Source organism: Gossypium raimondii, chromosome 2, assembly GCF_025698545.1.
Source record: "Gossypium raimondii isolate GPD5lz chromosome 2, ASM2569854v1, whole genome shotgun sequence".
Classification (NCBI taxonomy): domain Eukaryota; kingdom Viridiplantae; phylum Streptophyta; class Magnoliopsida; order Malvales; family Malvaceae; genus Gossypium; species Gossypium raimondii.
The window spans coordinates 23,130,900-23,155,158 of record NC_068566.1 but is presented as its reverse complement, the minus strand read 5'-3'; the positions used below and the strand labels follow the sequence as shown (position 1 = coordinate 23,155,158).

Here is a 24,259-nt window from a genome sequence, read left to right as displayed (position 1 = left end):
GGCTAAGAATTGCATTTTTCTAGGGTGTGTCACGACATCGAATCTCAATATCACAGCATAAGTAGTCTGCCAATCGTGTCGTGACAAAGCACCCCTATATCGTAACATCGAAATGAAAGCCTGCAGATTTTACTCAACCCGTGACACAACCTATCAAGTTCTAGATTAAATTTACCCAATTTAAACCCTAAATCAGCCTCATTAACCTTCAAATATATTTTGCAACCCTCTTAATTCTTTAACTCTTTTTCAACCTATTTGCTTCCAAGTTTTACTCTTTTCTTCTTTTTTGCTGTGATTTCTCCTTTGTTTCTTCTTTTTGGTTTATTTTGCAGGTACAATACAGGTTAGAGTCCATTGAAAACGGCATCCATAACAAACAATAAAGCAAGAAATATAGAGCTAACTTAATCATGTAATCTTGTCAATTTATTGAATATTTATCGATGAAGAAACGATAGAGAAGGGAGACTTCGACGGTGATGAAATCAAGTGGGAATATATGTTTTTTTATCAATTAGGTTTTTCTCCACCAATTTCAGATTTGTTTGGTGTCTTGGATACCGATAGCCAGGAAATACAAGTTTCCACCTTTATTAACCTATTTTCTTTCATCCAAAGGCTAGAATTTCATTATTACTAATCTAATTGTTCACATTATTTTGGAGCTTTTCCAAAACTCTTTTATGAGCTCATGGCAGAATCTCCCAAAACAATAATCAATGACTTGCACCGCAACGTATTACGCTCACTAACGGACCCAAGACATAATTCCATCAGCAGGACTTTCGAATTAATAAGCCATATTAAAGAAAATATATGAATAAATCGTTTATCAAAATTTAAGCCTTTCTCTAACAATGCACACCTAAAATTGAATACATTATACACGTCCAGTAAAACTTACAGGCCGAATAAACTCAACGAGTCGGTCGATGAGAATTTTGCCCTTGCTTTTCATCTGGGGAAAAACTGAAGCTATTCAAGATATTTTGGTATCATTCATACCCAAGTATGGGCTCCCCTTTGCGAGCTTTCCAAAAGCTAGTGAATGATTTAAATAATACATCAAATCTCCACATTTTGCATCAAACCAAAGGATCCAGTGCCCATTTTCACCGGCAATCCAAGGCAGATTCTGGATGATGGTGTCTCCAAGTTGTCCACCAGCCCATGTTTTGCCGCATCAACAATAAATTTAGAAGCTGTCTCAAATGACATCTTGCTGAAAGGTGATATACATTCTGCTATACTACCAAGTCGGCTCATAGGTCGATACCTTCCAGAGTGGGTCATAAAATCGGCAATAAGTGTTAGGTGGCGAATATTGACACCAATCCCGTAAGATGTGAAAACATTACTGATCTCGCTAATTATGGTTTCTCTTGCAGCTTCCACTCCATAAGTATTAAGCATTGCATGAATGTTATTGGAATATAAATACCTAACATCAAGGTGACCTTCCATCTTCCAAAAAGCACCAAAATCCACTCCAGCTGTGTGCAATGCTGGTATATTTGCTTTGCCAGATGGACTCTTCCTTTGTTTCGGATCCTCACCATAGTAAAAAACTTGATTCTCACTACAGTCTGTCACTCGACATTGGTCAATCTTTCCAAAGCTCTGGATGTAAACCTTCTTTGCAGTCTTCTCAGCAATCTGCAGAAGATTATACCAGAAAGAACCAAAGTGTGCATTAGTTAAACTAAAATTGAACTTCTCATAAGCAAGAAAGGTCCATTGGCTCTTTCGAGAACTACTTCCCTTCAAATTTAAATGTAACCATCCATCCAAAAATACACAAAATAACAAGCAGGAAAAGATAATATTTAACCAGAATCAGCATATTTTCTGTTTCACATCACTATACCATAGGTGGCCAGTGGTCTCAAGAAAATTTAATAGCGAAACAGAAGAAAATGTTCCTAAAAAGTAGGACAAGATTATATTAAACCAGAATCGCCATATTTTCAGTTTCACATCCGTATTCCATAGGCGGCCAGTGGTCTTAAGAAAATTTAATAGTGAAAGAGAACAAGAAAATGTTCTTCCTTTATGATCAACTTCATTTTCAATTTATTTCATGTAAATGGGGGTGGTCTAAGGAGGAAATTAGATGCTTACGAAACCATGCTGTGATGAATAACCAGGAAAAGATGAGTACCTGGGCCAGTAAAATATGAGGTTCATTTACAAACTTAAAATGGACCTCAAAGACCAATCCTTTTGTAGCACTGAATATTGCTCTATCAGTCTCCTTCCTAATGAACTTTCCTCTCATCTTTTTTCTTTTGGGTTCTGCTCTGGTGTTTCCCTCCCTTGACTTTAGCTTAGATCCGTCTTCTGCGTTTGGTGAACCATGAAAAATATCATCCTTTTCATTATCTGATCCAATCACATTATTTTCAATAGTTCCATTCTCATCCTCAGACATATCATTTTCACTTTCCAACCCAGCCAAAGATGCCCCCTCATTTTGTTCCTCTTCAGAACCATCTTCATAATCCATCTCATCTGTAGCTTGCTGTTTCTGTTTTTGTGCATCAAGACCAAGATCCTCGGCTCTTCCTTCATCATCAGTATCATCATCATTCTCAGTCTCATGAGATCTGCTTTCAGGAACATCTTCATCTGTTTCACTTGAAGCATTTGGTCGTGAATCTGGCATAAAATTTTTTATGCCACTAATTCTGGAGAGCAAAACCAGATGATTCTGTATGGCGTCCTCTAACTCTCTCAAAAACACTACCTCTAAGATGTGCTGACAATCTGTTACAGTTATATCACTGTTCTTCAAATATCGGCCAGGTTTGCCAAGCCTCATCTTGAGTTTATAGATACTACAAATATCACCATTGTGAATGGCAAATGGTGTGACAGATACTCCCATACTCTCTAATATTTCTGCTACCGTGATTTTCTTCATCTTATCAGCAAGACGTAAGGCATCCTCCCTGCACATGCAAAATAAATTCTAGTAGTTACAAATCTAAAGCTGAACAACTTGGCAAACAGTGCAGACAGACTACCTGACAAAGACTTTAGTAAAGAGATGAGGTTTGTTTGGATTTGCATAAGGGGAAGGAGAAAAGTAGAATCTCCCTCATTTGCAAAACATTTTCATTTCGGAGTTGGAGCTCTAAACATACCATCAAAACCACCAAGTTCTTACTCTTTAACTGAAGCAATTTGAAGAGGAAGGGTTCCTCATTATTAATATTATCTTTCTGATGTACAAAAAAATTTCATTTAATATTTATTTAAACCTAAAAGTGCATTTGAACTAAGTCAGGACTTGAAAAAACCTGCCTCTGATCACTCTATCAAAGAAGGCATGTTGGCTAGTTTTCAATTGAAAATAATTCTTAAAAATTTCCTTATTTCTTACATGGACTTGCCATCTCAGGTCAACGTACCTGTTTTACTGTGACAGAAATACAAGAGCAATGCTTATGCAGCTGTTCAAATTTGGTTACATACATTGCATGAGATATGACCACAGAGAAAAGAGAAATAGAGGGAAGGTGGAAGGAACTCCAGTTCCATTGCTATGACCAGGCTAATAAATGAAAGGGGATGTTGTGGTTGTGAGGGAAATGGTGAAAAAGAAGAAGGGGGGGGGGGGGGAATAGGGGGCATTGATCAGGACTCTTGTTTCCATTACAACTTGAGTTTCAGAAAGGAACACATATTTGGGCCCAAATTTCATTCTAATTAGCTAATTTAATAAAAGTTTATGTCGTAGACCAGCCCAGGTCTGAATTGTCTTTTGCTCAAAGTTTCAGAACAGTCAGCTAAAGAGAATATAAAAGTAGGAAACCAGTATGCTTCTGATTTAAAGGTGTAGATAAAATATCTCATAAACTTAAAAAATTCAGCTTGATCAAAAAAAATTTATTTACAAGTATTTCCTTCAGTCAAATTCATTATTATTTAAGGATGCATTTGGTTTACAGGATGTTAGACAGGGTGACATAAAAATAAAAATATCCTCTCAGATTGGTAATCACCAGAAGAGAACAGGATTTCAAATCGTTGATTAGCATAGAATGAGTGAATTAGATTTTGCGGTGTGAGATACCTGATCAGAACACTAATAAGCTAAATGAGGGGCTGAACTATCAAGTATTGTTTTAAGGTGTAAAATTTTCGAGTCCCAAATACTTTCCTAAAGTTCTACTAGAAATGGTACTTGTGATTACGTTACTTTTAGAGTTGGTAGTAGGCTAGTAGCCTATACAAATATCAAATGTACTCTTTTCTTTTGGGGACAGATTAAGAGACTACAACAAGAGATTTTCCGGCAATATTTGCTACTTTGATTGGGTGATCCAACCAACCTTAAATGCTCACAGATCATCTCTTAGCCAGATCCCTTTTTCTGTGCTCAATTTCCCTATTTCTTAAGAACTTTGTATTATTACCATAAACTGCAGTCTTAATACCCTTATTCTTACCAGATTGTAACACATGCAAATGGTTAAATGAAAAAAGTTCTCCTATCTTACTAGGTATTAGACACAAAGCAGTCTTTATTTCCTTAATCCTTTTTTCATTTAACATTATGCATTACAAACGCAGCTTAATAGTTGAACCTGAATTTAGTTTTTGCATCCAGTTTTCAATTAATCATTGTTTTATAAGTATAGACCATAGCAACAAGTTGTCGTGTCTAATCTAGGATTTACTTGAACCAAGAGGACCTTCATATGGTTGATGGTTTTATAGAAGCTGAGTCTTACTCCTATTTCTAATGATCTTACGCATCCTAGTCCTAGTAAGTTCACAAGTAGTCCAGGAATCTTCATGAATATTGATCAAGGGAGACACAACTGACAAGCAATTTATAAAAATAATCAACAGAGGCTTAATTCACAGGTGACTAGCAACTTACTTTGTTTTCCCTTTATGCAAAGGGCATGTCATAACTGGAGTCTTGATATCAATTGAAGCAGTCATTAAGATCTCTTGCAAACGTGGAATACCCAGTGTAACATTCATTTCACCCCGCCCCGCAAGATGGAAAGTATTCAGCCTGAGAACAGAATATCCAAATGAATTTGACAAAGAACAAGGCAAAGACACAGAAACAGAATATATTACATACTTAAACACCTTAAAAATACAAGTAAATTATTGTGTGAATTATATTTTTATATATCCTCACACCATGGAAGAAAGTAGCATGTAAGGATATACACAATTGCATATGTACTACGAACACGAGAACGTCTATATGAAACCTGGAAAAATAAACAAGGGAACTAGCAGTTGTCAAGTATGATTGGCTAGAACCCAGCAAGCTAATATATCAGAAAAACTAATAGTAGGGGCCCATAAATAAAACTGCTTACCCAGCAAGCTAATATATATAAATAAACGAATTGCTTCCAAAATCTTTGTCAAGCATGATTTACAGATACATCCTCCCAGCATAATAATGCTCTAATACATTAACAAAAACAAACTTCACTAACTGGAAAAATTTAGCATGCTGGTTGTGTTCTACCTGTTTAAAATCCAATTCTCGAAAGTAAATTTTACTCTAGCATCCCCCAATGGTGCATAAAACTGCCTTAAACATGCTAAGAGAAACAAATGCATGCAACCAAAGATTACAAGCAGAGTTGCTTCCAAATAAATAAATAAATGAATTGCTTCCAAAAACTTTGTCAAGCATGATTTACAGATACATCCTCCAAGCATAATAATACTCTAATACATTAACAAAAACAAACTTCACTAACTGGAAAATTTAGCATGCTGGTTGTGTTCTACCTGTTTAAAATCCAATTCTTGAAAGTAAATTTTACCCTAGCATCCCCCACTGGTGCATAAAACTGCCTTAAACAAGCTAAGAGAAACAAATGCATGCAACCAAAGATTACAAGCAGAGTTGTCAAGGGCACAAAGTGCACTATAGGTGCTAGAACCCTGATATTGCCTCTGGCACAAGGCACGAAAAAGAGCTAGCCTGAGTGAAAGGTGCAAGAAAAGGACCGCAATATGCATATGTCGTAAGTTTTGCATGAGTTCGATACTATCCCTTCCTTACTAGTTACCGGTAAAGGTATATCCAATGAAAAGGTAGAAAATACAAGAAATAAAATGTTAAGTCATGTGTTTTTCTAACGCCCATCGCCTTACAAAATATCATGCCTAGGCGCACACCATGTGCCTTATCTGAAAGAGTTTGAGGCACTTTTGTGGTCTACTGCTAAGGCGCAGGCGCCTAGACACGCATCTTGACAACACTGATTACAAGTACAGAATATGTCCACCTTAGACAGGATGTTTGTCCTGATTTTCATTCAAAATCTCATTATTGTGTTTTTTAGTCCCATGATAAAACAGTTGGAATTATGATCCTTCCATTAAATAATTTTGTTAATATAACATAAGAATCCATATGCCCAAAGATATGGTTGCTCTATATTCTAACAATACAAATTAGTTTGCTTCATAAAAATCATGTTAAACAAAGGACCCTAATAGAATGAACATAAGGAAGACCATAAAATAGCATGAAATTTTTGCTTTACCATTAAAACTTGTCGCTTGACTATCATATTGAGCATAAAGTCATTTATACTACACTATACCAAATAGAGAAGTTAACTCTTCTCCTGAAAGTAAAAAAGCATCTTACGTCATTTGTGTTGAAGGTTCTCCAACAGATTGAGCAGCAAGCACACCAACAGGTTCTCCTGGCTGGGCAAGACTAGAAAGAAATTTAAGCTTCAACAATTTTAAGAAGTTTTTTGTCTTTATCTTCTGCTGCCGGTTATCCTTTATAAACTGCACAGCTTTGTCTCTAAGATCATCAGGCAATATTTTTCCAGAGTCATAAGGTTCCCCGAGCATGGAACTAAGCTTTTCGGACATCACATCACAATTCTGAAAACAAAGAGAGAACAACAATAAGAAACTAGTTTTAATTAGAGTTCAGACTCAAACAATCAGGAAGAAATTCTTACTAATGCTAGTGCTTCAAACTTTGTTACAAAGCTTGTCTGATGGACATCAATACCATCTTCCCCATAGTTAAACTGAACAATTGAACCATCAGCATCACGAACAGTATGATCATAACTGATTTTCAAACACTCCAGATTCTTTATGAGGCATCTCTGGAGGTATCCACTACGAGATGTTTTGACTGCTGTATCAACTAGACTATAGAACAGAGGATAAAAGGTTAAGCAAAGGAACATGAACAGAACAGCTATAATGCATTCTTGTACATGAACAGTTGCAAATTCCAAAAAAATTTATAACCATAATGCTACTTCTATCATCATAACAATTTCATGTCAGAATGCCATAATTCAGCATATGAAGCAGCACTTTAATGGGCTAAAGAATGCATGCACGGGAAAAATATATGAACAGAAGGGTAAACAAAGAAAGGAAAATTCATTTTAGTCCATTAAAAAAGTAACTTTACTCATTCAATCAAAAAAATCCAGCCATAGTCCTCATAAACCAGACGGGGCTTTTATAATAGGGTTTCCATCTATTACTCTATCCTTCTCGCTTTGGTAATTCTAAACTTTTTCCTACCATGACCCACAAAATTTAGAAGTCAGGATAAAAATCCAAGATGTCTTCAACTGATAAATTCACTCAGATGGTTTAATAATCACTAAGTCCAAATAGATACATCACAAATTCTCTTGCATCAGCTTCAACATCAAAAGGATTTGCAGAACCATGACAACACAATTAGTAAGAAAATTCTTTCTTCAGTTTCTAAATCCACAAACCGATCTCCCAGAACCTCAATTCTACATTTTGCAATTACCCACCCTAGCTACCTAAATATCCAAAGGCATTCAACTAAACATGTCTAGAGCTCAACATTACCATTGATATCAACCAGCTCCATACAACATATTCAGCATAAAAAGTAGCAACCATTCAAGAATACCACCAAAACACCCGTCAAGTGGGAGGCAAGAACAGAAACTGGCTTGAAGAAGGAAACAAAACTAGATAATATAAGAAAAAGGCCTGTAATATATATTACTTCCCAACAACAAAGGCATATGGAGAGTCTGCATAATGCATGTCCATCAGCAAAAAGATGAGGTTCTACTATAAGTATGATATGAAGAGCCGTAAATAAAAAGCACAATTTCATAGTATAGATCAAATTCCACATAAGCTTCAAGGAAGAAAGCATATTCCCACTAAAAAAGACAAAAAAGAACTGAGGATCAAGTTTGGTTTACCCTTCACGCCCAGCCATACAATGGAAGTAATATTCTTGTGGCCGAAGACCAGTAAGAAAACGATCACTGATGAAACCACCAGCTCTAGCTGCCCAGTCCCATGGATGGAAACAGGGCAATGTTTTACCAGAAACCATCCTTGGCACTCGCTTCCCTTCTAATTCTTGTTGACCAAGGAAAGATGAGATTTGCTGAAAATTAACCTGTTTGGAGCATAGTGCAAATAGTTAGAATCAACCTACAAGTGCTCTTCAGTGTTACATTGAGGCAATAGCATGAGTACACTTTGTTTGCTTTTATAACAAAAATCTTTGAACACCTTATCCATAATGAATGCCAATATTATGAGTAAAAACTTTATCATAAACTAGGAGTTCTAGAATCTTCACGACCCTACAATCATGATGAAAAGCTGGAAACAGTTGGAAAGTGGATCCAAATGTGATATCTATAATATTCTCAAATCCATGTAAAATTAAATCCTTAACAACTTTATAGAAAATAAATAAAAAATTAAAAGCACTAGCACTTATGCATGCAAACCAACACTCTAAAACAACTAAAGTCTGTAGAGGATACATAGGACTAGTCAAAGATAACTTGAAAAAGTTCAGATATTGGCAACAGACACCAGTAAATAATTCCTATAGAGAAGTTCTTTCTGACCCCGGACACATACACAGACGAACATATATGTATAATACCAAACTGTGCTACAATACCCATGTTGAAGTCGGAAATATATCAAAAGCAGAAAACTACCTTACTTCCTTTAGCCCCAGTTGTAGTCATTAGAGATATACAGTTCCTTCCCATAGGTTTTACTAAACCCTCAGACAACAGCTCGGTAAGAACACCTTGGCTTGAGTTCTTGTTAAGCACACTAATCATTGTTCTATCCAGAGCTGTAAGTGCAGCCTCTCCATCTCTGCGTATGGTTTTCTCAATTTTCAATTGCAATTCTATTGGAGCTGAAACATATCAAGACATTACGTTTGTGTTACAATGTTAATAGAAAATAGTATGCATATGCAACTTCTAACATATGAAGAAGCCAAGAAAAATTAAGGAGATCAGCCACATGACAAATTAAAAATGTTGTGAAAGAGGCAGCGACTTCTTGAATGTGGCTCACTATTATATGAAGAAAATGAAAATGAAAAGAGAATGAATCATTATTATATGAAAGAAACTTTTTAAAGGTACTGCACACATTTATATAACCTTCCATGCTCAGTAAGCTGTCAGTCATAAATGAGAAATAAAATAGAATGGTTCAAATATTTAATTATTTTTGTTTTCTTTTGGAAAGGACTTATAGCAACAAATTCGAGGAGCATAACTTTAATATTTAGTTAATCATAAACGACAGGCCACCCAAAGTTAAACTTTCCTCAAACTTGTTTCAAAGGAAATATGATTACAATTGTCTCTTTGTTGGTTAAACTTGTTAGCCGACTGCTATCAAAATGCTTACTGAATTACATTATGGCATAACAAACAGTAGATGATAACTCTTTTTGTAAAAGCAACGTGTTTTTTGTTTTGATTTTTTTTCTAGTTTCTCATTGGTTCACTTCCACTTTACCTGCCTAATAAGGTAGCAGATTTCTCTCCTCTAATCACTGTTGCTTCCAGTTAAGATCTATTGACATTCATACATATTCATCTCTCCCGTTCTCCACACCTCTCTCTCTCTCTCTGTTCTATCAACTTTAACAACCAGCTTGAATTTCCAGATACCTCTATAACTTCTACAGACGATTCAGTTATACCATTTTTAGAAAGATGCCTCCTTATCCAAATACTGATTGGTCTCAGCCTTATAGACTGCAAAATCTATGTTCCCGTTAATTTCTCAGTCTCGATAAATAAAAACTTCTTGAATTGATTGTTCTTCTGGTAAATGATTAATTGAAGAGGAAAGGATTCAAAGTCAGGAGCAGGCTCCGGGTTTTTTTAATATTCATGGCAAAGAAGGTTTTTTTATCCTAATCTGGGTTACCGTTTACAGGATATCTCAATTGCTTTGCTTGTAATTGATTATCTAACTGTTGATTTCTTCTTGACTTTGAAATGATTAACTGTTTAATTTCTTCTCTTCCATTACTAAAAACATCAAGCAGCTCGCTTTGGTTAGGATGTTTGCTTGCGTTAGTGCTTAACACAGGATTAGCACTCTCAAATACATTCCCCACTATGACATCACATGAATGACATTTTAAGTACAAATTTTGAAAAAGGAGGCAAGTGGAAGAGGTATTTGCAGGCTTCAAAACATACATGCATTGGACCATATATAGAAGAATTCCAAGTGATCTAGTATAATATTTCTTAAATGTTCTCTTATGTAATTCTAAAGAAACAAAATTAGAGAAAAATGTGTAATTCAAGCATTCAGAAAATGTGGTAGTATTAATAGTAAAATAACTCTACATAAGTCAACTAAAAAACCTTCGTAAGTCGACTAAAAATAAGTCAAGCAACATATCTTTTCAATAAATTATAGTTGTAAACTACCATGTACAACCAAAATGCTACATCAACCAACCAACAAAAGAAGATATAGACTATCTGAAAAGACCCATAGTCAATATGGCAGACACAAGAACCAATCATTCAGTACAATTTACCTCGTACAAAAACGAAATATAAGCCTTTATATAACTACAATAAACTTGACAGTAACTTGCAACAGAAACAGGATATTTTAAGAAGCATTCAAAAATTCAACATACCTATTTCAGTATCCACCTTGACTGCACAAAACTCATAATGTGCTTCTGTCACTTTCTTTTCACATTCTTCAAGTTGCTTCTTCCTTTCAATGTCTTTATCATTCATTATCAAAAGGTCATCTACACCACATGTGAAACCATGCATCTGCATCATCAATGTTATATCAAGCAAGTTTGAATATCAAATACCATATGCTGCAACATTAAGAAGTGAATTTTAGAGATTAAAACTAGCTGACCTGCAAGAAAACTGTAAAGAGACGACTGAATACTGACAGCAGAAAGCCTGCAGTGTTTGAACCATATAGCTCTTGAACTGTATGAACTAGACCATAATCAGCAAACTGAGCCTTGTCAATCACACCACGCACCAAGTCATTTTTGTAAATCAATATTTTTTCTTCATCAGGTTCTTTATTTGAGTTTTCTTCAGCATCCTTGCCTTCTTGGCCAACACTTTTCGGTTTATTTTCATTTGATCTGTTCTTGAAAAAATCACGTGGGGTTTTGCCAGTTTTTTCCACCGTAAATGGTGGACGACCCCTGGTAATATGATTTAGAACAGCAGTGATGACCTAGAAAAATGGATGGAGAAAAGAAAAGAGTAAACTGTTACCAAATGTAATTGTTTGATACATGAAAAGCAAACCAAACAAATAGAAAATTTGAGCATAGAGTAAAACATAAGGGAACAAACCAAGGGTTGTATATGTATAACCCTAATTTACATCCAGTAACTCTCAGCAATATTTTACCACAATCTCAATCCCATGCAACAGAAAATTAAACAAGAGCACGTAACAGATATAAAAGCTTCCTAGCCTATTTACCAACCTGCTTCCCTGTCCAAAGTGGTTTTGGTTTCAATATTGCAGGTAGAATAGGCAGCATCCCTTCTTCAGAACTAGAAATGAGTACTTTCTGACCAGATTTACCCAAGCGATGATGTTGGGCTAAGCCAGAAACCCCAGAGCTATACAAAAGCTGATTAAACTCATCACGGCTTAAGAAAGTATCCCTCTTTGTGAGAAGTACAGCACTTACAATATGATCCTAAATTTAAAAAAGAAAACACAAATAAAGTTACCAGTTATATTGAGAAGTGTAGGGAGATGAAAGTCATCATCATGCAAAATCACTATAATGCATTCAAAACCTGAATTAAGGCTCTTAGTGGTTCGCCATTCGAAGGTCTGACATATTGGTTATTTGCATTAACAATGTTGTATGCTTCAGCACGAGAAATTTCATCTTGTGGGAAATGTACATTTATTTCATCACCGTCAAAATCAGCATTGTATGTACTGAAATCAGAACAAAGAAACTGATATTAGAATTGATAGCAGTTATAAAGTTTCATTAGACTTCAGAACTAACCATTAATAACTAATAATACACCTCAAACTCTTTGAAGTGAGGCACATAAGATCAGGCACAGACCTAGTATGCCTAAGCACAATGGTAAGGCATTTGGAGCAAAAAAATGCCCACATGGTTGAAGTTCTCTTTATGTTTGACAATTAAAAATGGGGCAATATCAAATTCTCAACTTAATCTTTGAGCATTCAACAACAAAATCAGGAAAGTTGCACAACACGAGAAAGGAAATTTTGCAAATCACTTCTTAAAAGTTTTTATCCAAATTGTATATCTTAAGCTTATTTCATACCTCTACACAGACTTGTACAAGAAACACATAAACACATATTTTACCTTTGCTCCAGCAAGCACTTTTTTCCACACCTTACGCCCGAAGAAATATAATCATTCTAGCACCTAAAGTGCATCTTAGACCCTTCCCAACACTGGGTGCAGTATACACATACCTTAACATGTAATTACAGTACAGCATGTGTGTGCTATTATTTATTCTAGCTCTTACTCAATAAACATGCATGTATCATTCATAGTTCATATGTAGCAACCTGCAATTTGCATAGTGCATACGGATTGTCTTCTCCCCCTTCAACACACGAACTACGTGTGCCATTATACTTGGCTTGTGAAGTGTAGGCTGCCAGAAAAAAGTTTGAATCAAACTAAACTCAAGAAAAAAAAATGCAACAAAAGAAGTATTTAATCAGAAATGTGATTCACGCAATATAGAACACCTCAAAGAAAGACATAAGGTTTCATTCGAAAAAAGTGCACACACTTTTCAAACTTTAGCAAACATTGATAATCTTTTCATGATTTCCATGAGCGAATTACACTGAACCATAAAACTTTAGAAGAGATAAATAAGATTTACCAATATAGAATACAACTAATCTGCTACTGCATAATTATATAGCATGATCCATTGGCTCTACAAGATTTACACTACCTTATACAACATAAAAGGTCTCATTCTGTTTCTTTACAAAGTAAAACACTCACAAGCAGTTGCGCCACTGTCCCAACAGAGTCATTAGCATGCGCATCCACTAAAGTAAAGTAGAAGTAAATACAGTAACAAGTTGGACAAAAAAAAAGACAGTAACCACAAACAAGGTTGTCAAGAAAAGAAAAAATGTGGGATAGGATTAAGAACCTTCCAAGCAAAATAAATATTACAAAAGCCGATATCTAAACTCTTGTCAATAACCTTCAGTTATCCTTTAACCACTTTAATATTAAGAGCAAGATAATAGAATGGAAATGTAACAGAAAGTGATGGGACGGAACAAGATGGACTTCGTAAGAGGATTGGACAGCAACACAGTCAAGTCTCTGGTAGCTCATCAGATCAAGTGGCACTTAGTCTATTACACCATAACTTTCCCACAACAGATGACAGACGTTATTTAAAATGGGTACTATTTCCATTCTCTAAATTCTTTTCTCATTAGAGATGAATAGAAAAACTTGAATATAAGCCCCACTATTATGCAGAGGATTCCAGTTTCCTGCATTTTTCACCTCACCAAGCAAAATTCCTATTTTTAAGACAACAGACTACTTGTATGGATCAGCACTGCAAGTAACTGATAAGGTCCAAGTACCTGTCGATTTACTAGCACAACATCTCCATCTTGCAAGTGCCGGAGAACAATTTTTCCTTCAAATTCATAGTCAAAATTCTTTCCAGGTTGGGTAATAGCTGCTCTTGATGAAGGTAATTTTCTAGATATGGAAATTCGTGCTTTTCTGTTAGGTGGCAGTCTTTGGGTGGATAACTTATCAACATAATGTGTTGCCCCAGGGTGAAGTTCAGAGCCATTTATAATTGCTTCCCTCAACTTTACGACATTCCAAGGAGTCACTCTCTGCAAACACATCAACAGTTAAAGGGGGAAAAAGCATACGAAAAAATTCAGAAACCAATGATTTTCAAGTGCACTTCCAAGAGGATTTATTTCCTAAAAAAATAGAAAATTGGTACAGAGAAATATTGTATACATTTCAAACTGAGCTCATTATTAAAATAAAATTACATATTCTAACATAGCACCTTACAATTTTAATTTGGTCGCATGAATACTAATAAGAAATTCTGCACATAATTCAACTGTGCATCTTAATGGTAGCAAAGTTTTAATTTTAAATACTTTTTAGCGTAGAGAGGAGCAATGCAAGGTTGGAATCCTCTCTCCCCTCTTAGACTTCCTTATATGTATTTAGGAAAAGATAACAGGCATCTACCATCAGTACATATGCATCTTAAATGGTAGGAAAGGTTTAATTTTAAATTAACTTTAGCCTAGAGAAGAGCAATGAAAGGTTGGAATCCTCTATCCCCTCTTAGACTTCCTAATATGTATTTAGGAAGGGATAACAGGCATCTATCATCAGTACATATGCCTCATAATTCAGTAACGACAATAATTTATTTCTGTGTGATGTTTTTATAAGACCAAGGAACAAAAAAAAACATCATTTTGCTTGTCTATCAACTATGTATCATCGAAAGGGTTTGGTTATTGACATGACTTAAAAAGTCTTAAGGTGTTTCAAAGTTAATACCTTCCTTTTTTCTGTTTACAGCAAGTTCCATACATCAAATAGAGTTAAATCAGTGTCAATCCTATTGTCAGTCCGAAAATACAAACATATCAACATATGCATAGTTATACTTGGTTAGCAAACCCTGAACATTTTCCTCATAAAAACCCATCAACTTGGTTTCATGTGCTAATTAAGCCTTGGAACTTATAGGCCTATTTGCCAATAATCCTTTCATAACCACCAGCTCTACGTCAATGGAGACAGAAGATTTCTAGCTTCTACTATGATTGCAAAATTTCTCCTATCAAATAAATATTCGCAGGCTCATAGTAAACATAAGGTAAACAGATACAAGCAAAAGCAACCAGAAGCACTCATCAGACTGCAAGATTCAGAGACCGTAAAAATTATAGTATCCTTACAAGGCAAGAAACAATCTTCTCACACTGCAAGCCAATCTCAAGATTCAACATAAAGTAAAATACATAACGGAGAAAGTAATAATCTAAACTTCACTCATTAAACTCCATTGCATTAATTTTGAGATAAATCTTAAAAATGTATTAATCCACAAGTTGGACTAAAAAGATAATTTTACCTCAGGATAGGTTAACCTTAATGCAAAATAAGGTGGAATTCCAATCTCATTAACAGCTAAATAAGGATCAGGGGATATAACAGATCGGCAAGCAAAATTAACTCTTTTCCCCATCATTTTTTGGCGGAACATGCCTTCCTTCCTTTCCAGCAACTGACATATTCCTGGGCTCACATCTCTCCTTTGACCTGCCATAAAGAATAAAGAGTGCACCAGTTAACTGGTATAGCCTAACTATATATGAAAGATCTCAATTTTTTAAAATTATAATTAGTCTAAAGCAAAGAGCCACATGTACAAGCCATGTATTTTAAACATTGCACACATAATTCAGATGCAAGCAAAATGCCACCATTCATCCCCTCCTACGAATGCACACATGTGAAAGGAACAGAAACAGGAGTGCTCACTTTGCTGTCTTCTATTGCAGCACAGTTTGAGAGAAGATACAAATTGACTATCTAAATTAGCTTTCAACAAATGGAATTTCTTTTTTCTTTTTTCCCCTTCCCCATATTAACACAACAAAGCATTTTTTGCATGCCTGGAGGTCACTACAGGGATTAAGTAACACCCTCTGTAGTAATTAAAATATATCCTCGATAAGCTCAATGAGGCCCTATTAGATGATTGAGACCCCCCCCCAAGGGAAGATTTAATCAATGTCTCACTAGCCTACACTTAGACCCCGCAACATTAGACACTATATTACATGATACAGAAGAAACAATAAAAAAGAAAACTAATTCGCAAATGTCTCAAAATCTTTTATAATATATGAATTATTAACAAATCAAAATTTATCGAATATAAAATACCTAAAAACATGACTATGATACAGAAAACTACGCAAACACCACACAGATATTAAAATTGACAGGTCTACCTACAATGTGTTTGATACACAAAGTCCAACCAGCATGCCATGTTCTCTATAGCTCACCTAGTGCAAAAATAACCAGTAAATTTTCACTTCATAACATGCTACATAGATATTTCATGCCCCAGAAGTGGAAACTTTAGCTCAAAGCAACCTCTGAAGTCTCACCACCCAACACCATTTTCAATCAAAGGAATCAGTCATTACCATACCAGCAGGCTATGCTTTTTTCTTTTGGTATTAGCACCAATGCGCTTTGACATACTGTTTCTGGTTTTTGAGTTTCTCAAATATATTTTCATATATAATTATAAAACTCATTTCTATGTTGTCTGACAAATATATTAAATACACGTGCAAATATACATCTAAATTACATAAACATATATATGTATATTTTTATGCATATATAAGTTTTCAAATGTAAATCATCAACATCTAAAAATTTCAATCATAAATAAAATATATAATATCAAAAATACTAATAATTTATCATCAATTAAAGTCAATGGTGTAATATTTATTTTATTTTTAAATGAAATTATGATGATAAAAATTACACAACTAGAAAAGTAAAGAAATTGGTTACAAGGATCATACAAGTAAAAAAGAAATCAAAAATCAAATTTTTGTACCGACTAGTACAAGATATTATGTGCCAGCATAAGCCAATACAAACTGGTACAAGCTAGTATGGACCAATACAACTGATACAAGCTAGTATAAAATCTGAAACGTTTGGAGATTAAAAAAGTTTCCTTTTTTAAGAGAGAGATACATACCAACAATATGACTCGTATCATATGGTATCAACTATCATGGGTTCCAACACACTTTGCTAATAAAGTTCAAACAGCAAGCAATTTCTATTTATTTTCTCATCTACACAGTGCACTCTGAGAAATGGGAAGAAACTGTACTTACTCATTGCAGTTTTGCTGTCGAACAACAAATTTATTGACTGCTGCAGATCCATCCATAGTCTAACTATAACCTTAGAACTCTGCAGATCATTATTATAAGCATTTCCTAGTGATATATTGGCCTGCAACACCTTACTTAGTAAAACAGTTTGAGGATGCTCCATCACCTACAAGGGGGGAAAATGAAAAGATGTTGGCAGAGATTCATTCCTAAAAGAAAACACCTAGTCCATGTGACACAACAGCAATAGCAAAGAAACAGAAATTTGAATAGAAAAGTGTGCAATCTAAATTATGAAATGCAATTCTGAACAGCAAAAACTCAACAATCAATTAACCGAAACTGACCAAAAGACATTTATAGGAGTCTCTTAAACTACTAGGTTATGTTGGATAAAGTTAATAAAAGAATGGGAAGGAAAGCTTTTCAAAAGGAAAAAAAATGATACTTCATTCCTTTATTTGGATCAACTAAAATGAACCAAAAAAGGGGCTAAAAATTCAATTTCCAATCTTGAGTATGTCCACAGCCCATCCCAATTCTTCAATCCTTGTTCTTCAATGGGCACTAGTAGAATTTAATGAAACCAACCATCAGTCACACTCTCAACACGTAATAGAAGACAACCTAGCCGACTGAGCTTTATCAGAACCTCCCTCTAGAAAAGAAATAAGGAAATACTGCGAAATGTGGATACTTACAGAATCACCTCCCTTGGTAGGAGCACGAAACTTAATAGGAGGTACAAGAACGGTCTCCAAAAAGAACATGGAATAACCCACTTTCTCACCAAACCCTTGCTGCTGGATGCAATTGATCAATGAGCAAAGTTCAATCTCATTTTCCCATAAAAGTTTCATAACTTTTTTAACCTGTGGCAGAATAGGAACTCTAAAATGAATATTTATTCAAAATGACAGTAAACAAAAGCAACCACGAACACAATGCCAGATAGTTTGACATAAATAAGAACCATACCTCTGATGGCAAAAGAGGTCCCGAAAACAGATTCTTCTGCTTCAGGAACTCAAGAGGTACTTTCGCCTTTTTACGAGCTTTCGCACTAGTACCATCAGCTCCTTTGAAGCCAATTTCAGGAGTCTTCGTTTTTGTTATATCAACACCCTCTTCGGAGCTAGATGCATCATTGGCATCTTCTATGTCAGATCCAACTTCACCAGAAAAAGTATCTGCCATTTTGCACCCTCTGATAACGTTTTCCCTCATTTGCGAACCCGACATGCCACTCTGAAGTAAGAAACCAGGAGATTTAAGAATTCCAAGTTGGGAAAGAAGACTGTCGCAACTATCTTAATTAAATAAATCAAATTAAACCACTACAGAGTCACTTTGCACATTCATCCAAATGAAAGAATACAACTGAAAACACCAAAAGGCCAAATGGAACATTTATAGCCGTGTTTTAACAAATCAAGAAAATTTGAACATAAGAAAAACATAAATAACCACATACATCATATGCACACATAAAAAATCCTTCAGATACAATCAAAGTGGTTGCTTGATTTGAAATAAACCAAAATAATACTAGTATAATACTGTTCGGGTTGTTGTACTGGTTCGTAATAATCATAACAGCCTCTAATGACCTGTAATGATCAGTACAAGGTTTTGATTTTTTTTCACACATTTGATTTTGATCAAGGTTTTGATCTTTCTTTAACTTTTTTTGTCAGGATAATTTTTTTTCATAATTCCATTTACAAAACAACCATGTTCATTAAATTAGATTGTTGAACCTAATTAAAATTATTTACTACATTTTCTCATTTTTTTACTTTTATTTTTTAAATGTTAAATATTTATAATTTTGAAATTTATATTTGTATATGAACATATAAGTGCATCTAATGCAGGTAAAGTTGTATATATCTTATTAGGAAACTTGGAAATAGGCTACAAATGTATCCGTATATGAAAATATTAGAAAAATTGCTAGAACACCAAAAGCATTACACCAAAACACAACAATACTGATATGGCCCAATACCGAATAAAAAAATATTTTGGCACTTGCTTCCGTATTTACTACTTTTGGCTACAATGACTACATAGTAGGAAATGACTTAGTTTGTTATTGTCTGCAAGAAAATGGAGAAAAGGAAAGGCAAAATAAGAAATATACCGTGTGAAACCAACCAAAAGTGGGCTTTGTAATAGCAGGATTTTTTGCATCACAGTTCTTACACCTTTTGTACTTCACCTTCAGAAATTTATTTAAAACCGACATTGCCTCAGTAAGCTGAAGAGATGTCCATTCTTTTGGGTTTACAGCCTCAGACTCATGTAGTCTAGAACCTAATTTTTGGCACCCTTCACTGTTCTCTGGATGTGATGATGAATCTTTCGAGTCTGAATCTAACCTTTTGGCACCAACAATATCACCTTTTCCAATGAGTTTCAATTGAGAAATACATTTCTCAACCTAAACAAATTTAAACCCAAAAGTCAAAGATATATTAGAGAAGTAAACAAAATAATCCAAGATAAAAAAAATTTAAAGAAAAAAACAATTTACCTCAGTCCTTTCTGCCCTAAAATGATAACAGAAAAAGCAGGTCCTTTGGATAAGTGTATGCAAAAAGTTGAACAGCAAGGGATTATAAATCGGTGACACCAAGTCAATGTGACCACAGTGACCAGGGCAATGTAATTTCAAGAGACCACAGCTTTTACAACTGCAAATTAGAAGTTTAAATAATGTAATTACATCAAAAGAAAACAAATGCTTTGTATCCATTGCTCAGTTTAAGGAATTAAAATGGAAACAAAAAATGCAAAAAAAAAAATCATTTATGAACAAATTACGTTAGAATAGGTGTTAACTTTTTTTTTATTTTTTTATTCTTAATCGAGTAATTAATTTTATAGGTATCATTGGTTTCTCTTTATGCCAACTTTTTATCATGTTATGGGGCAAAAACATATACGGAGCAGAAAGAAAAAAGAAATCTTCAGGAAAGAAACAAAGAACATACGGAGTTCGATCCTCGAGAGGCCCTAAAACAGGGTCGTATAAACCGCCAGGCATAGGGCGGTTCATGAAGTCAAGCAAATTGGCGTTAGTGAGCTTCAAAACGCTGTGTTTTCGAACCTCTTCGGTTGTCATGAAATTGAACCATACCGCATCCACTGAATCCGTAGCTCCCTACAAAATTCATTCCATAAAAAAGCAAACTTCCAACTTCAGTAAACTTCGGAATATTAGGTTCAAAAAGAAAGTCAAACAAAAACAGTTAAGAAAACTTTATTAACTTCATAAAATTGAAGAATAAAACAGCAGAGGAAGAGAACAAGACCTCCGTGATTTGAGCCATGGTGGCGAATGGCTATGAGGTGAACTGAAACGGAGACGGAGGTGAAATATTATAAAGTGAGCGGCGTGAGGGAGAGGTGTGACTGAGAGAGAGAATTGATAGTAAGGGTTTAAGAAGGGGCTTTTCCTTTTGCCCTTTCACTTTTAAAATTATTTTTTATTTATTTGTACCGTAACGCCGACGAGCAAAACCCGGAAAAACACGATTACACAAATAAATCTACTTGCTCTGCGGGTCGGATCGAATTTGGGTATGACCTTTAGTACGGGCATGGTCCGTTTCAATCCAACTGGTATGGTATATATGGTTTGGGTTTATATTAAATTATAGAATAAAATTTTAAATATTAAATTATAGAATTAGATTGTTGATCAAACCGGTCAGGTCACTAATTCGTACAGTTAGATTGAATAAATTATTAAAAAATAAAAATATTTTAAAAAAAATCTCAATTCAATCGATTTTTTAACTTGATTTAATCGGCCCATATTAGTTTGCAGGTCAATTGGTCTAATTCCTCTCTTCAAATCGATACCCCGATCGATTCAAACAATTATGACTTTGAATCTCTACATTTTGTACATTTGGAATTTCATCCTCATACTTTTATTTTCAAGAATTTATTCCCCTACTTTTTAGATTTATAAATCTACCTTCAAATTATGTATAACCATATAATATTTTAATTGAAAAGTTAACAATATTAACTATTTGAACTAATTAATTACATTATAAAAATATTAAACTACTTAATAACATTACAAAAAATAGAGATCAAATTATGTTACAAACTACAATCATTAGTGTTAATACTATATTCAAAAATATAGGGACTTAGAATTATCTAATTGAAGCATATGGATTAAATCTACAACTTTATGCATGGTCCGAACTCAGTAACTAAATTTACCAAGCAGATTTAACGCTACTTTTAGGGTTAAGACTAAAATTTTAAAATTTGAAAAGTACAAGGACTAGATTTGACCAATTTGAAAAGTACATGAACTAAAATTGATCAAATTAAATTACAAAGAATTAGATATACAACTTTCACAAACTACAGGAACTAATGACAAAATTTAACTTAAAAATTCTAATTATATCATTAAGCGTTAAACTTGTAGTTTATTCAAAGCGGTGAATTTAATATTTATTAGCTCTTTTAAATATTAAATACTTAATAATTGAATTTTGGTGTAAATGTTTGTAAATTATACATGTGTGGGGTATTTGGACAACCATTTTATTTGGTGGGTCCATTGAATTAAGTATAATTTGAGATTGAATTAAGTATAATTTGAGTACCTAAATTATACCTTCCAATTATTAGGGGAGAGCGAGAATTAGAGTAATTATGCGAATAATTACACCTAAATTTAAATTAACCCATGACATTCTAAACACTTATACATGATTCAACTTTTAAAAAATTTATGGAAATTTAAGTTATAAAAAATTATATTATAAGAACGAACACGTGTAAGTGTTTAGGGCGTGTAACACCCCTAACCTTTCTCCATCGCTGGATTAGGGTTACGGAGCATTACCATGCAAATCCGATCACTTTAATATCAAAATATATTAATAATATCATTTAACAATAATTACTTGAAACTCATTACAACCCTAACATACATATACATTTGGGCAATAAATCGAGCTTTCAAAGTCCTAAAATAAGTTTAGAAACAATTCAGGACTAATTCGAAACAAATCAGAAAGTTTTGAAAAATGTTGCAAATTTTGAAAACAGGGGTCACATGGCCGTGTGACATAGCTCAGGCTGTGTAACAATCGAACAAAAGGACACACAATCATGTCCCAGCTCGTGTCTCAAACCATGTAATTCACTGAGTAGGGTCACACGGCCGTGACACAGGCCGTCTGCTAGGTCGTGTAACACACTGACTTGATACACCAAACTTAACAAGTGACACATGGCATGTAGCCAGGCCGTGTGTGACACACGGCTGTGTGGCAACCCATGTCCCAGGTCGTGTGTTCCATAATTTGACCCTAAAAACAAGTTATTTTAAGACCAAAACTTACTCAATCAACCATTACATTTGTGCATACATTCAAAAAACCTAAACACCTTTCAAACACTTATAGACATACCAATTTAAACAACCTATTTCAACTAACCAATATGCCATTCAAAGGCACCACATTGAACCCAACCAAGTTCCACCAAACAAAGCAATTTCACATATACAACTTACTTCCATCAACTAACCAATGTACCCTCATTGGTACCACATGCAAATAATCAAATAACCTAAACCCATCACAATCAAAATCTCAACTATTTCAAATATTGTATATATATGCATCATGTAACACCCCAAACCCGACTTAAACATTAGGGTCGAATCTGGTGATGTCACATTGTAACACCCTTTACCCGTATTTTACGCTGGAATAGGGTACGAGGCATTACCAGAATAAATACACTTATAAACATATTAAACCGAGTTATAAAATTTCATCCAAATTAAAAAATTTCAAATTATTATGTTCGAGTCGCTAATTAAGGTTTACAAGGCCCAATGCATACCTATTCATATGCTCAATATATCCGTTAAATCAATCCAATATTGAAGAATCCACTTTAAGTCAAAATCAATATTAATCACAATCATAAATCTTTTCATGTTATTTTCATATATCACTAATCGAACTTTGAATGTCAATTTACGAATATGTAATTCACTAACACATTCGGTATACACAATGTTTAATTGATGAAATCATTTAATTGAGCTAAATTTCATATTCACTCCAAATTTTCTTCTATATCCATAAATGCTTTCACTTACCATTTACCTAACAAATTTCTCGAACCAAGCTATCTCACAAAAATAATACATCACCATCAAATCTTATCACCATCAAATCCATGTCATTCGAATACTTAAAGTTTATTCAAGCATATATTATTACGTTTCATATACCAAGCATATGTCAAAATTACGAATACGTAATCAATTCATTTGTTATTTATTTGACTAGCAAATTAATCTCAAAATTCATAACATTCCATTACTTAAGATATGCCATAAAACACTCCTTTAACATAAACTAGCACCATGGCCGAAATTTTCAGTATGCTATTTATTCCCTTTTTTCTAAATCACATAGCAAAATATTACAAATATGTATATATTTGAATACTATAATTATGCATCAATTTACCAACATGAGTTAATTCATGAGCCACTCATGACATCATTTCATGCCAAATATACCACACGCATATGCTATGAAACTTTATTTTCTCTCATGAGCTTACCATGACCAGTAATGCACCAATATAAGCATCACTCCTATTTCAACATTTATCGATTATAATCAGACATTTAACCAATTATACACAATTCATTCATATACTTTATTGTCCTCCTCCTCCTCTCCATCCCACATCCTTTATGTATATAACATGCTTAAATAGCATTATACATAATTTCACTATTCACTTATATTTAAATTCAAAGTTGTCTAGTCGAGTTACAGTCACTAAATTATTTTTATCCAGAGCTACAGAGCTCCAAATTAAGTTTTGTTAATTTTCCCCGAAACTAAATTCACATATCTTCTTACCATAAAATTTTCAGAATTTT

The 24,259-nt window shown here is 34.2% G+C and overlaps 1 protein-coding gene across 1 annotated transcript; it reads right to left on the bottom strand.

Moving 5' to 3' along the window:
- Nucleotides 1-793: 793 nt before the first annotated feature.
- LOC105788331 (DNA-directed RNA polymerase I subunit 1) lies at nt 794-20,790 on the bottom strand. Its single transcript, XM_012615178.2, has 21 exons — nt 20,622-20,790; nt 20,301-20,470; nt 19,841-20,000; nt 19,448-19,747; nt 18,280-18,549; nt 18,003-18,173; nt 17,302-17,467; nt 15,498-15,685; nt 13,957-14,220; nt 12,898-12,986; nt 12,129-12,276; nt 11,807-12,025; nt 11,212-11,547; nt 10,973-11,117; nt 8,997-9,205; nt 8,235-8,437; nt 6,978-7,176; nt 6,650-6,897; nt 4,895-5,035; nt 2,165-2,954; nt 794-1,659 (listed from the first exon to the last, which is right to left on the bottom strand). Exons 1-21 carry the CDS (start codon nt 20,637-20,639, stop codon nt 1,069-1,071), a joined length of 5,025 nt encoding a protein of 1,674 aa, XP_012470632.1. The 5' UTR covers nt 20,640-20,790; the 3' UTR covers nt 794-1,068.
- Nucleotides 20,791-24,259: the final 3,469 nt, after the last annotated feature.